The 13066-nt window shown below is 44.1% G+C and overlaps 1 protein-coding gene across 6 annotated transcripts in view; it reads right to left on the bottom strand.

The window, feature by feature from the left end:
- Window positions 1–13066, bottom strand: part of GPR84 (G protein-coupled receptor 84) — a 105250-nt gene that overhangs the window by 33247 nt on the left and 58937 nt on the right. For 2 of the 6 annotated variants that reach the window (XM_069653232.1, XM_069653233.1), the window contains exon 2: window positions 10074–10197. The exons of 2 other annotated variants lie outside the window; for them this stretch is intronic. In XM_069653232.1, the coding sequence (XP_069509333.1) occupies window positions 10074–10151 (78 nt within the window). In that variant the 5' untranslated portion in view covers window positions 10152–10197. Of the gene's footprint in view, window positions 1–1346; window positions 1439–10073; window positions 10199–13066 lie in introns of those variants that run through there. 2 more of the 6 variants (XM_069653234.1, XM_069653236.1) reach the window with 2 other exon arrangements.

Genomic DNA, 13066 nt, shown 5'->3' with positions numbered 1-13066 from the left:
AACCAACCAACTTCCACTACTCGTGACACAGGGTGCCTTTAGAAAAATGCCCAGAGAAACTCGGATCTATCGCATCTGCAAAGGCATAGATAAACTTGAGAGTCCATGACATGTCCTTACCCAATGTGTAAAGCTGGGTTCAAACTATGTGTGCACATTAGGACAGTTCATTGGGGATTATGACAGTTCATATTGCATTATTTTACCTATGGCAACATATAGTGGGCCTACTTATAGCATGATCATCTGATTTGACCTAATAAACTTGATAATTAAACATTTACCTATCTCATGTATATTTGTAATATATTATTTTATTCTATTTTATTTTACTTTACCTTACTTTATTATCTGAAGTCTTATCCATTGAGATTTATTTATATATCTGTATATGTGTATATTCAATTAGGAAATTTTGTAAAAGTTCATTTTGAACTGAAACAAATAAAGATTAATAATATTTAAATAGAATTCACTAAATCAATTTGAAATAGATCATCAATTAGATATCATTTTTAGGCATTACACTTTTAAAAATATACAATCTCCAGAAGGATTTAAATGGAATTTTTCTGGACTATCTCTCTGGGGAAAAAAATGATTAATTTTTTTATTTCTATTTTTTATGTATATGTTTTCATGTGATTATTTAATGTTGCATGGTTGTGTGCAAAGTATTTGAAAAACTAAATCACACTTTCAAAAAAAAAAACATAAATACATATATAAGTACATTGACCACCTTCCAGAGAGGATTTTTCTGAATTGCACTGGTTTGGGGTTCAGAGAGGCCTCTGCAGTTGTGTTCTGGGCTACGCTCTTGGTTAAGCCAAACATACTCTGGCAAACGTGACTATGCAGCAGCGTTCACTCTTCAGAGAAGTGGAGAGTCATGTAAATTACAGATTACACACAATAAAGGATATCAAGTAAAGGATTTGTCACACAGAATACATAGTGAACATATAGGTTTGGTATTTATTTAATAATAAAAATGTGCATTACGTCAAGAGCAACTGCAAGGTAAGTATCACAAAAATATAGCATGTTACAATTTGTAATACAGGAGTATACTATTACAGTGCAAAGGAAACAGTGGTTAGACATATATTACGGCTTCAAAACTATGGAGTACACACTTCGATGTTTGATAATTTCTTAAGAAGTCCAGCCCTATCCTCTGAGCGAAGGTCCAAGGTTCACTACAGAATCAGGTAAGTAAAAAGTCACAGTTATACAAGTGTTTTTTTTAATGATAAATGCAGGTATCCCAAATAGGATTAAAGCAAGGCAAAACCAATAGTCTGAGTGTGGTTAAAGCAAAAACAATGATGTTGCTACTTTACTTTTGTTTAGATGCCTAGATTCCTATGCTCGGGTTCTACCACCAAATGTGAGGCACAGGTTGACTGCAGGAGCTGCACAAAAAGGGCTGCACCTGCGATGGAAACAGAAGTGCTAGTCAGTGCTGGCCAGAGAAATTATCTGCACTGGCAATTAGAGTTGAATAAAGCACTTAAGAAAGAGTAAGAAAAGGAAAAAAGAAAACAGTCAGAAAATATTATGGTATTGTAAATGACAGTGGTAGCTGGTAAACTATTTTTATTGGTGGGTCGTACATTTTTTACTTGCATATTTGGGAGTGATCGAGCTTACTAAGTGCACCTGAACAAAGCAAGGCGTGTTCAGGGTTTGGTTATCTCCCATAATTGTTTCTTAAATAATGGGTTAAAATGGTGAATTTAACATAACACCTTCTGTGAAAAATTAGGTAAAAAGCCAGTTTACAAAAGGGTTTGCATAGCAGAACACATTGAAAAGATGAAATTCAAAAATAGTACACAGGAGCATTTTCCAATGCATTTTCATGATACATTTGCACACAACATATAGCAGTATAAACACACATTTCCTGGTTTGCTGTGTTCATACATGTCCATGCAGGATGCACAAATACATGCCTGTATTACCATATATGAACTTACTGTTCGCTTTCCCAGTATAAAATCATTTCATGCCACAGTAATAAAACATGTTTAGACTAGCTGGACTAATGTAGATCTGTCTAATCATGTAATAACACTTATAATGTTTGCTTTACCATTTATTCCCAGTAGAAAATGAAATGCCACAATAAGAAATCATATATACACAGGCTGCAACAATGAAGACCAGCCTAGCAAACTTATAACTCGCATCATGCTGGCTTTACCCTTCACACCAGGAAAACATGTTATGCCACGATAGGAACATATAATATATATATATATATATATATATATATATATATATATATATATATATATATATATATATATATATATAGGATGTAGCAATGTAGGCCAGTTTAGCCACAAATTATAACTCATCATGTTTGCTTTACCATTGATGCCCAGTATAAAAATGGCATACCATAGTAAGAAAGTATATCCAGACTGGCTGCACCAATGAAGGGCACTCTAGCAATATTATAACAGTCATCATTCTGGCTTTACCCTTCATATCATTAACACATGCCATACATCCATAAGAAAAGGAAACTAGACAGGCGGAACCAATCGTAGGCTAGTCTAGCCATGTAATACAACATGTCAATTGATAATGAAAGCAACATAGGTCCTCCCTTTACCAAACGCTGTTTTCAGTTTCCAGGTAGCGTCAGTGGATTACATCTTGAAACCTGTACAAACCAATATCTAAAAAGTTTTTGCTCCTGAAGAAGGGGGTTCCCCCTGAAATGTGTTGGGCTCAGCTCTACATAAGTAAAAGAAGGAGATTTTCAACTGTGCCAAACAGGAGATAGGAGTGAGCTGTGAGACGCCGGCTGGCATTAGGCGGTCTCACCACATCCACTTTACCCTGCAGCTACAAGCTTTGTGAGTCGCTTTTCTTCATATGTGAAATCAACCCTCCACTCTAATCCAGACCAGTGACTTGGGACTTGGACTACTTGGATTTAGACATGGCCAAGACTTTAAGGTTTCATATGAGTGACAACATTGAAAACATAATCAAATCTGACAAGGAACAATAGGCACCAGGCCCTGAAGACAGATTTTATCCGAAACGCATCGGCATACACAAAAAGGAGCCTATTCGAGTCATACTATAGACTCTTAATGTCTACAGAAAACTGAAACTAGTGAAGTGTCTGTTCTTTGGTAATAGATACCTTCACATATCTACAATTATTTGTAAATTTATTTTGGAAATTAAATGATTATTCAACTAATATATTGAACTTGTGTGATGTTAATACATGTGGATTTCTTGTCTTAGAAGTCCATTTCAAGAGTTTCTATGGGATTTATATCCCCATAAGAGTGCGCGAGCGGTCTCCTGTTAGTGACTAACAGGTTTTGCTTCATTTGTTTCCTCTATTACAGTCTTGGGTGGCCGTTAGACTATTTGACCCATACACAGCTGAAATAACCCTATATATGTAACTACAGTGAAGGATTGAATTGGTGCATCTCGCACTACTAGAAATAATCATAATAGAATTGGTTGTGCCCCCCTACCCCTCTGGTTTACTCATGTAATACAACTTATCATGTTCGATTTACTACTGTTGCTCAGTAAAAATAAAATGCCATGCCACTGTACAAAAGTATATCCAAACTGGATGCACCAACAAAGGCAAATCTAGCAATGCTGTAACCCTCCGCATACTGGCTTTACCCTTCATACCAGAAAATAAATATCATGTCACTATAAAACAACATAACTAGCCTGGGTGCACCAATGCAGGCCATTCTAGCCACAAAATAACACTCATCATGTTTGCTTTACCATTGAAGCCCAGGAAAATATGCCATTCCATGGTAAGAAAACATTTAGACTGGCTGCACCATTGAAGGACAGTCTAGTAATATTATAACACTCATCATGATGGCTTTACCCTTCAGGAAAGTAACAAAATAAAACATTCCTAGAACGGCTGCACCAATGTATGCTAGTCTAGCCACGAAATAACACTTCAATTGCCATTGATAACCAGTATAAATGGCAAGCCACAATAAGAAAATATTTCCGGACTGGCTGCACCAATTTAGGCCAGTTGAACAATGCTATAACAATTATAATGTTGGCTTTACCATTTATGGGCAATACAAAATGCCCCAGTCCAAATATATTTCATCCTCCTCCCCCCTCCTGAATCGGAGGCCTGCTCCTTGCCAGGCACTCATACCACACACTTTCTCACAGCATTCATTCATACACATTCACTGTCTCATTCACTTACGCAACCATACCAAATTCATCTACATTTACACGGAGACCAGTGTAGCATTCATACACTCTTTCATTCATGTGTGCACTCTTCTCTCATTCACAAGTGCACCCAAACACACTCCTCGCGCGTGCACACTTAAAGATACAAAACCTTGCATGCACACATGCACACATACATACATAGATAGATAGATAGATAGATAGATAGATAGATAGATAGATAGATAGATAGATAGATAGATAGATAGATAGAGTTATTGTTTCCTTATTTACAACCTGGGTCAAGACTCTGCCTGACATGAAAAAAGGAACAAGATAGAGCTTCCTGGCTCCCAAAAGAATGTGATGTGGAGCTGGAGTAGCTCCTTCTTGACGACCCAATGAACATAAATCTGCGGGGAAGCACAAGAGCGCTCCCTATGCACATTCAGGCCTGCAGTACCCCAAGCTGCATGCCAAATGTGCCATGCAAGGCCGGGGAAGCAAAATACCCTGGCCTTGCATGGTCCATTTGACATGCACCCGGGAGTAGCTAAACTGCCAAATGCAAACCAGGTTTAGCTTTGACAGCTAAGCCAGCACAGGGGGACTCCCCTTAGCTGCTTGTTACAGCTGAAGGAGCACTCGGCGTTTCCACTGGGCTGGCTTGGTACATCCATAATGAATGGCACGTGGCATCCCCGCCATCCATTATGGACAAGCTGCCCTGGAAAATCAGCAAAAAGGAAACAATTGTAATACGCGCACTTCACCCCAACCCCATTGTGAGAAAAGGTTAGCTAATCTTACCATCAGGCCATCAAATCTGCAATGTCTCTGGCCTTTGTTGAATGGTGAAGTCAAAACTTTGCAGACTTATAGACCACCTGAGAAACAAGCAGTTGTAATTGCAACTGTATGGGCATACGGTCTATTTAAATAGTCGATCCTATTGTGAAGCGGCTAAATCTATTATTATTATATAATTATTAATATTATTGTATTTATTGAGCACATACCTAGCTTCGAGAAGCAATGGAGTGCTTTACAGAGGTATACAACAATAAAGATACACAATGGTATGCAACAGTACAGATGCATAACAGAGTGCTTTTCGGGTTAACAACAGATCAGATATACAGAGGGGATTAAGATACAGAGGGGGGCAGAGGAGGGGTACAACTTTGCAGGGTGATGGGAGGTAGAGGGGCAAATGGCGCCTAGTTAGTGAGGTGGAGCACAGAGTGACGTGATGGCCTAAGTGTTGAGGAGGAGAGACTCCTTGAAAGGTTGGGTCTCGAGTTCTTTTTTGAATTGTACAAGAGTGGGGGTGAGCATAATGCTGATAGGGAGAAGTTTCCATAGATTTAGGGGGTAGGTGAGAAGGCTTGTTTTTTGGTCCTTTCCTTTTTGCAGCAACAGATTTCAAATCTGCATGCGTCCTGGCTGCTATTGCGCTGTCTGCCAGAGATGCAGAGTTTCTCTGTGGGGTAGCTGGCTGACTTGAGGCCAACTGCCCTAAAATGATGCAGCAAGATTTGAAGGCGATTTGTGCATGCAGTGGGATCAGTGAATATCGATGACAGATGCAGTGATGTGGTTGTATCTGCAAAGACCTTTGATGAGGCATGCAGCGACATGTAGTTCACTCTTCAGGGGCATAATTGAGGATGACAGGAGGCCTTCGAGGAGGGCATTGCCACCATCCAGGCGAGATAGGACCAATGCTTGAACGGTGGATCTGAAGCTGTACAGAGGGAGGAAGGGCTTGACTTTCCACAGGAAGGAGAGCTGATACCAAGCGGTCTGAGTTTTCTTAGCTATGTGTGTCTTGAAGGAAGAGATGTTTGTTGATGTGGAACCTGAGGGACTTGGCGCAGGAGGTGAGCTTTAGTGTGAAGCCCTCAGGGTTCATGGTTGATAGCCAGGTCTGTATGTCTGAGTGTTCGATGTTGTTGGTGAAGAGTTGGAATTCGGTCTTGGAGGGGTTGAGATTGAAGTATGCACTGGATATCCAGCACTGGATATCCAAGACTGGATCAGCGAGAGGAAGGTTTTCAGCCTGTGGATGTCCTTGATGGAGTCGATCTTGAGGTATAGCTGTGTATCGTTGGCGTATTGGTGGATGTGGATGTTGGGTGTGACTAGGAGAGCTCCCAGTGGCTCCATGCATAGATGGAAGATCACTGGGGAGAGGATGGAACCCCGGAGGACCCCACAAGTGACGGGTAGCATTGGTGACCTAGAGGAGTCCATCTGAATGAATGGCTGGTGGTTGGTGAGGTTTGGACTTGAACCAGCGTAGGACACGGTTGCTGATCCCCATGCCCTGATTTAGGGTATCCGTGAGCGCTTGGTGGTCTACTGTGTCAAAAGCAGCAGAGAGGTTGAGGAAAACCAGGCAGCAGGGTTGTCCATTGTCTAGGTTATTTAGGGCGTCAGCAACAGCTTGTATGGTTGCTGTCTCTGTGCTACATCGGGGTCTGAACACGGATTGGATGGTTTGGAGAAGATTGTTGGTGTCGATGTGGTGTTGCAGTTGTGCGGCTGCTGCTTTCTAGATGATGTTACCTAGGAAGGGAAGATGGGTAAATGAGCAAGGGTTACCAGGTTGTCAGGATCCAGAGTGGTTTTTTTTTAGTAGAGGGAGGATTTGTCCGGTCTAAGGGTTGATGGGAAGTGTGAGAAACCAGAAGGTGTCTAGCCCACTAGTACCCGAATATCTGTCAATCAGGTGGGCATGACGCAGCCATGGCTTTTGTATCCAGTTCCTGGGGGTGGACTGGTGTGGGAGGATCACCTGGGTGAGGGGTTTTTGGGGAGTGGTAGTGGGACACCGGGTGGTGAGACGCGGTGTCCCCTTCCCTGTAACACCTGTACCCCATCCTACCAGGTAGTATAGGAAATTTACTATCCCCTTTACAACACAAACCTTTTCAACTGGACAGCCGCTATGGGAGAAAACAGACTTACACCTGAGCCGTGTACTTGACATGTCCCAATGCATTGGTCAGGCGAGGTCGTTACTGACAATTACTCACACCTGCAGCTTTTTAACATGACCTAGTTGAAAGACAGGGGGCTGCGAAACACGAGGAAGGCGTTGTAGGAGCGAGGCAAAGCACACAAGTAAACAGCAGTTTCGAGACAGCAGCTGGATGAGAGAAGAAAGACGGCAAAACAGGAGGGGAATCGCAAGGAGGGAAATTCCCTTGACCTTTCCGAAAAGGAACTGTTTCTTTCATGACCCCTTGAAATTGGAAAGCGCAAGACCAGGCTGAAGAATCCTGCATTGTGTATCGGAAATACCCAGGGCCCTGCATTACTAATCAAGACGGGAGAAGCAGCAGCCGCTGTTGTACTGTTCTTTGCCCAAAGAACAAAGCAGCATCACTGAAATCAATGCAGCCAGTGAGTTGGGGAGACCGATACAATTCCGGTCTGTGTTGAAGCCAAGGTTGCAAGCTGCAACATTGCATGTCGAGCGCTGGAACGTACATTGTTAAAACACGTGTGATAAAAGATGCAAGTAAAGTTAAACTGCTAAGGATTGTTTGAACTTTGAGAGGAAAAGATATGATACTTTTGACAGAGTGATCCGGTACCGCATGTGTGCTCAATCAAAGGTCTCTGTAAAGTATCCAGCTGAGAAGTGGCAAAAGTGAAACTCAAAGAATTATAAAAGGAATTGTAAATCAAAGTGGTCCTGCAACGGGTAAAGCAAAATCCTGAGCACAGTGGAAAGTCTTTGATTTTGATGCAGTAAAGAAAGTTTGGGAAAACAAGATAAATTGGTCTGAACCTAGCAGATGGGGACCCAGGGTAAAAAGCAAATCACCAGAGAAGTTGTACACATGAGAATCCTGAGGTGAAAGGAACTCTGAATGTTTGTTTGTCGCATCAGCCCCTTTGAAGTAAGAGACTTTCAATGGCAAAGAGACTTTGGCACAGAAGGCCTTGATACTGAGATTTTGAACTGCTTCCTCGTGCTAGAAAAAGCCAGAGTATGTGCCGCCTTATCCTGTACTGAAATTGTGGGGAAGGGAAGCTAATGGCTTAACTATCCTGACATATCATTTCTTGAACACTTTTCTTTTGTACAACATTGTTTCCCACATCATTTGTATTTAGGCGTAAGGATTGGTTTATTAGCATAGGCCCTTTTATTTTGACAAGACATCACTAGGACCGAGTTATTATTTGATGGTCGTAGCTTGCTCCCGTATTTAGACTTTGAACTGTGGTCACTTGTGTCTGTCTTATTGTGTGATACCATGCCTTCCTTACAGAAGGTGCCTCGAGTTAGGGAGCTCTTGATGATCTCCAGGTAGGGAAGCAGAGCTTCAGCAGGGAGGGTCTTGATAATGGATCCTGGGAGGATGTTGTCTGTATACGATGTGGCTTTGAGGGCATCCAGGGTTTCTACAAGGCCCTCTGTAGAGAGTGTCTTGAATGTTGTCCAGAGTGTGGAGATTTCCTGAGACGAGATGTGAGGTGGGTCTGTGGATGCAGAGCTGGTGTCTATGTGCTGACGAATCTTGCTGATTTTGTCAATGATGAAAGTGTTGATGGCGGTGGATTTTTCGATGGAGTGTGGTATGGCAGGGTCGGTAGTGGGTTGATGCAGGGCTTGACCACTTTTAAGAGGGCTCTGCTTTCATTGTCGGCTTCTCCTATGGTGTTCTGATAGTACGAGGCAGTGGCCGTGTTATTAGTTGTTAATGGGTTGCTCGGAGTTCCTTGAGAAGTGCCAGGTCCAATGCGGACCTGGAGTGGAATCGGTTTTCTCTTGTTTCCTGATGACTCTTTTGCTGAGGTTGAGTTCTTGCTTGTATCAGGGTGCTGATGGTTTCGGTTTACAGGTGTGTTGTTTCAGATGCACGTGTCGGTCGATGGAGTTTGAGAGGGTGGCATTGAGTGCTTCCAGTAGAGTGTCGCAGTTCGGTTGGGGGTGTGTGGTCCATGCGAGGTGGAGGTTGGCAAGGTCTTCCGTGAGGGCTTCCACCGGGAAGTTCTTAAACCCCTCTGAAGGTTGGTCTGTCTGCTGGGAGTGCTTGACTAGGATAGTGTGCAGCATGTTCAATGGCATGGCCAGGTGGTCAAACCAGCAAAGCAGGAAAGGAGAGCTGTAGTGGAGGGAAGGCAGTGCTGTGATGATTAGGTCGAGGATGTTACCTTTCTCGTGATTTGGGTATTTTGTGTGTGGCTGAGGGTGTCAAGAGGCAGAGAAGAGGTTTCTTCATTGGTTTGCTGGTCTTGTTGTCTGGGAGGTCGAAGTCACCAAGGATGATGTTTGTTTGCGTGAGGGACATGGTGGTGACCAGGTCAACGAAGTCTATGATGAAGGCGGTGTTGAGCTTGGATTGTCCGTAGATGACATGGAAGGTGACTGTGTCCACCTGGGACAGCGGGAAGTAGAAGGAGATGACTTCAGTGGAGCCAATGTTGTTAACATCAAGTCTGGTGCAGGGCCATGAGGTATTGTGGACGACTGCGCGGCCTCTGCATGTCTTGTTCGGTTGACTCTGTGTTCGATGCTGTAACCGTTGGGGACAAGGACGTCTTGGGTGTGGGTGGAGGTGGGTGTCAGTCAGGTCTCGGTGAAGAAGATGGCATCAATGTCATGTGTAGTGATGAGGTTGTCGATGTCTGTTGCATGGGTGATAGCTGAGCATCAACTTCTGTGTTGCGGACGGTGAGGGGATACTGATGGACTTGGGGCTGATGTGGGGAGTTTGCTGCATTGCGAAGTCCATGCCTTTGAGGAGAGGCAATGTCGTTGATGTTGGCATTGCCTGATGATGGTGGGGATGGCCTGTGGGGACAGAGGGAGAAATCACATGTCAGCGCTTGCTTACCTGTTGTCTGAGCAGGGGTTTGGGCTCTGGCTCCTCTTGGTCGAAACAGGTCGAAACAGGAATTGCTCTTTTCTTCATCTGTCCTTTACTTCAGACGCCCAGGTGAGAGACCGATGCCCTTGATCTAAGAGTTAAGAGCAGAAAGGCAGAGGCAGGGTTAAGAAGGTATGTGGGGCTTAGGCCAGGTGACCTATATCCACTTTCACCTGCTCACCAACTGCACAGGAAAATATGTTGGAGGGTTGCTTAAGTAGGGAGGCGAGGCAAACCAGGAAGGCTTCAACAGTTTAAAATGATTGACAGGTGGGTGGGGCATAGGCCACATGATCTAGATCCACTTACACCTGCTCATTAACTGCAAAGGAAAAGAGGCTGGAGGGCTCCTTAAGTAGGCAAAAAGAGCAGCAAACCAGGAAGGAACCAAAAGTTGAAAGTGATTGATTTTTCTTTACATGTGAACTATTATACATCAAAAAGTGAGACAGTGTTGTACAAGCGTGCATCTTATGTACACAATATAAAATATATGCGATTTGATGCAAAAAAATCAAGATGGATATAATTAACAGTGTGCTGGCGCGCCTAGTAATAAAATAATAGAAGTTGTTGTTAATGATTTCTGACGAACTTAGAAAAGGGCAGCTCCGTTTTTTGCAGTCCATAGAAGGTTTGGAACTGCAGTGAGGCTTTATGAGGTTGATTTACTAGACCGAGTGAGCCTCAGAACACTTTTGGAAAAATAAGAGCACTAAACTTTGTGCACTGTGCCTCTCCACGATCTGCGAGTAGGACACAATCCTTGCTCCTTTCAGCTTCGAAGCAGGTGATAAGTGTGAAAGATGGGTCGGGGGGCTCTGCAGAGTGGGTAGATGTGGATGCGAGGTCTCCTGCTGCTAATGTCATGTGGGTACGCTTGACCAAGAGCCTGGGTGGGTATAGGTCTGGCCGTAGTGATGAAACAGCTGGTATTTTTAGAATATCAGAGATTTTACCACTCGCCAACCTTCCAGTTTCGTTACTGAATCTAATTGTTCCACCTTCTGATAATTACCCCCACACAAAAGCATTGACACATGCAGTAATTGCCACATGTGGTCATTAACGATTCCCATAGAGTCTTAGGGTGCTCCAAAATGGGCAGTTACAGAAGGGTTTACATGATTTGGGATCTTCTTTACTGCAAGCTGTAACAGTAAATGCGTTTGTCTCTTTTACCCTGGGTAAAAGAGGCAAACTCATAATAAGGCCCTATGTCAAATGCATTGATCTGACTAGGCCTTATTGAGTAATTGTTTTGACTAGTCAAAGTCAAAGGTCGCATTTGGAGGGAACTAAACAGTACAACTCTCTCCACAATTCCCTTACTTTTGTCACCAGAGCAGCAGGGAAAAACACTGTTACGCTCACCTGGTCTCTGCGGAGGCGTTGGGGCACGTTGCAGCCCTCCCGGGGGTGAGGTTGCTCGGGTCCAACTTTACCCTCTGCGCTTATGTGGTGACTGGTTGTAATCGGTGATGCTGCTCGGGACTGCTCCTGCGTGGAGAATAGGGGCGTGAGTACGCCAGCTTGTGTGCCTGATCCTCTTCCAGACCCCTTCTCCCAAACCGTGATACCCGTGGGATGCGCTGTCCCTGGAAAGCTCACCTGTTGATTAGTTTTGGCGAGCACTCTGTCCTGCTGCTTCTGGCAGGGGTGCTTCTATGATCTGGACCAAGTTCCTTCACTGGTCCCTTGCACGTGGTAGTCCAGTCTTGCTGCGACTAAGCCACTATACTTCAGGCAAGTGTTCCTGTTTGCCTTTGTCTTTCCTCGTTTTTTTGTTGTATTGTGAAGTTTGTTGTCTTGTAATGCTGTTCATTCCACTTTTGAGGCTTGCTCTTTTGCTTTCTTCCCTTGCAAGTGATGTTGCCGGCCCAGCAGAAGCTGCGGAGCTCGAGGCGACAGCCGGAGGGAATGAGGAACGAAGCTGCAGCGGTACAGTAGCTAGTAAGTTGTTAACTAGGGGGCGCGCAGGGTTCAAATGTGGTGCAGCACTAGGATGGATGTTCTAATCTCGTCTTTCTTCTTCTTCACAGGGTTTGAGTTCGTTGATGCGGAGTGCAGTGCTGCGGCGTCGCGATCAAGATCACTGGATGTCAGGAGATGAGTCTGCAGATGAAGTGTTGAAGCACCGGTTTCCTGGAGGTGAGTATGCAGGAGAACGCCTGGTTTCCAAAGGTAAGTAAACTGGTCCAAGCGGTGGTGAGCATCACGTTGCACGCTATTGCACAGTAACGCGAAGCACCAGCCTTAAGGATGCAGCAGCTTATATAGCTGAGCTTAAGAAGCCACGCGCACCAGCTTCAGCCTGCCTGCAACACCCTGCCACACCCAATGAGTCAGCACATGAAGACAAGGCCTAGGGAGCCACACCCGATGAGTCAGCACATAAGGATGTTCTCTGGAATAAAGGCTTTCAGCTCCTGGAAAGTTCTTGTAAAATAAAAGCACTCCTGCACTGAAATAAAGTGTTCCTGCTAACATCTCTATATGAGCCTGGCGCCAATGGCACCATGACTGAGTCCAGCCAGGAGCCATGTGTTTATAGGACCCAAAGGGACGTGAGTCAAGTGACCCATTGCCCCCATCACTTGATGGTGTGGTTTTTGTGTTCTGGAGCCTGTGGCCATGACAAGCACCCGTGTTTTTTTGGCCCTACCCTGAGGATTCGAACCTCGTCTTTTGCATAACACTCTAGTGTCACATCTTGCAGACCTATCTCTCAGGCACTGGTTGGCCTTGGTTTCTTTAAATAGCCTGCTTGGCGCATAACCCCCATTCCCATACCACCAGAGAAACCTTACCACAGTGATCGGTGTTTGTTTTCTGCAATTAAGCAGGGTTAACGCGAAACTGCTGCAGGCACAGCTGTGTGTGCAGTTAATGCGTGCCGTGGGTAGACCTGGGTATTTCCTGTAAGAGGTGTGAATCGTGGGTGATTGGAGAGTGACGGG

This window comes from Ambystoma mexicanum, chromosome 3q (genome assembly GCF_040938575.1).
Source record: "Ambystoma mexicanum isolate Mex_15411 chromosome 3q, UKY_AmexF1_1, whole genome shotgun sequence".
Lineage (NCBI taxonomy): Eukaryota > Metazoa > Chordata > Amphibia > Caudata > Ambystomatidae > Ambystoma > Ambystoma mexicanum.
The sequence above is the reverse complement of the archived record's forward strand: the minus strand, read 5'-3'. Positions and strand labels throughout refer to the sequence as shown.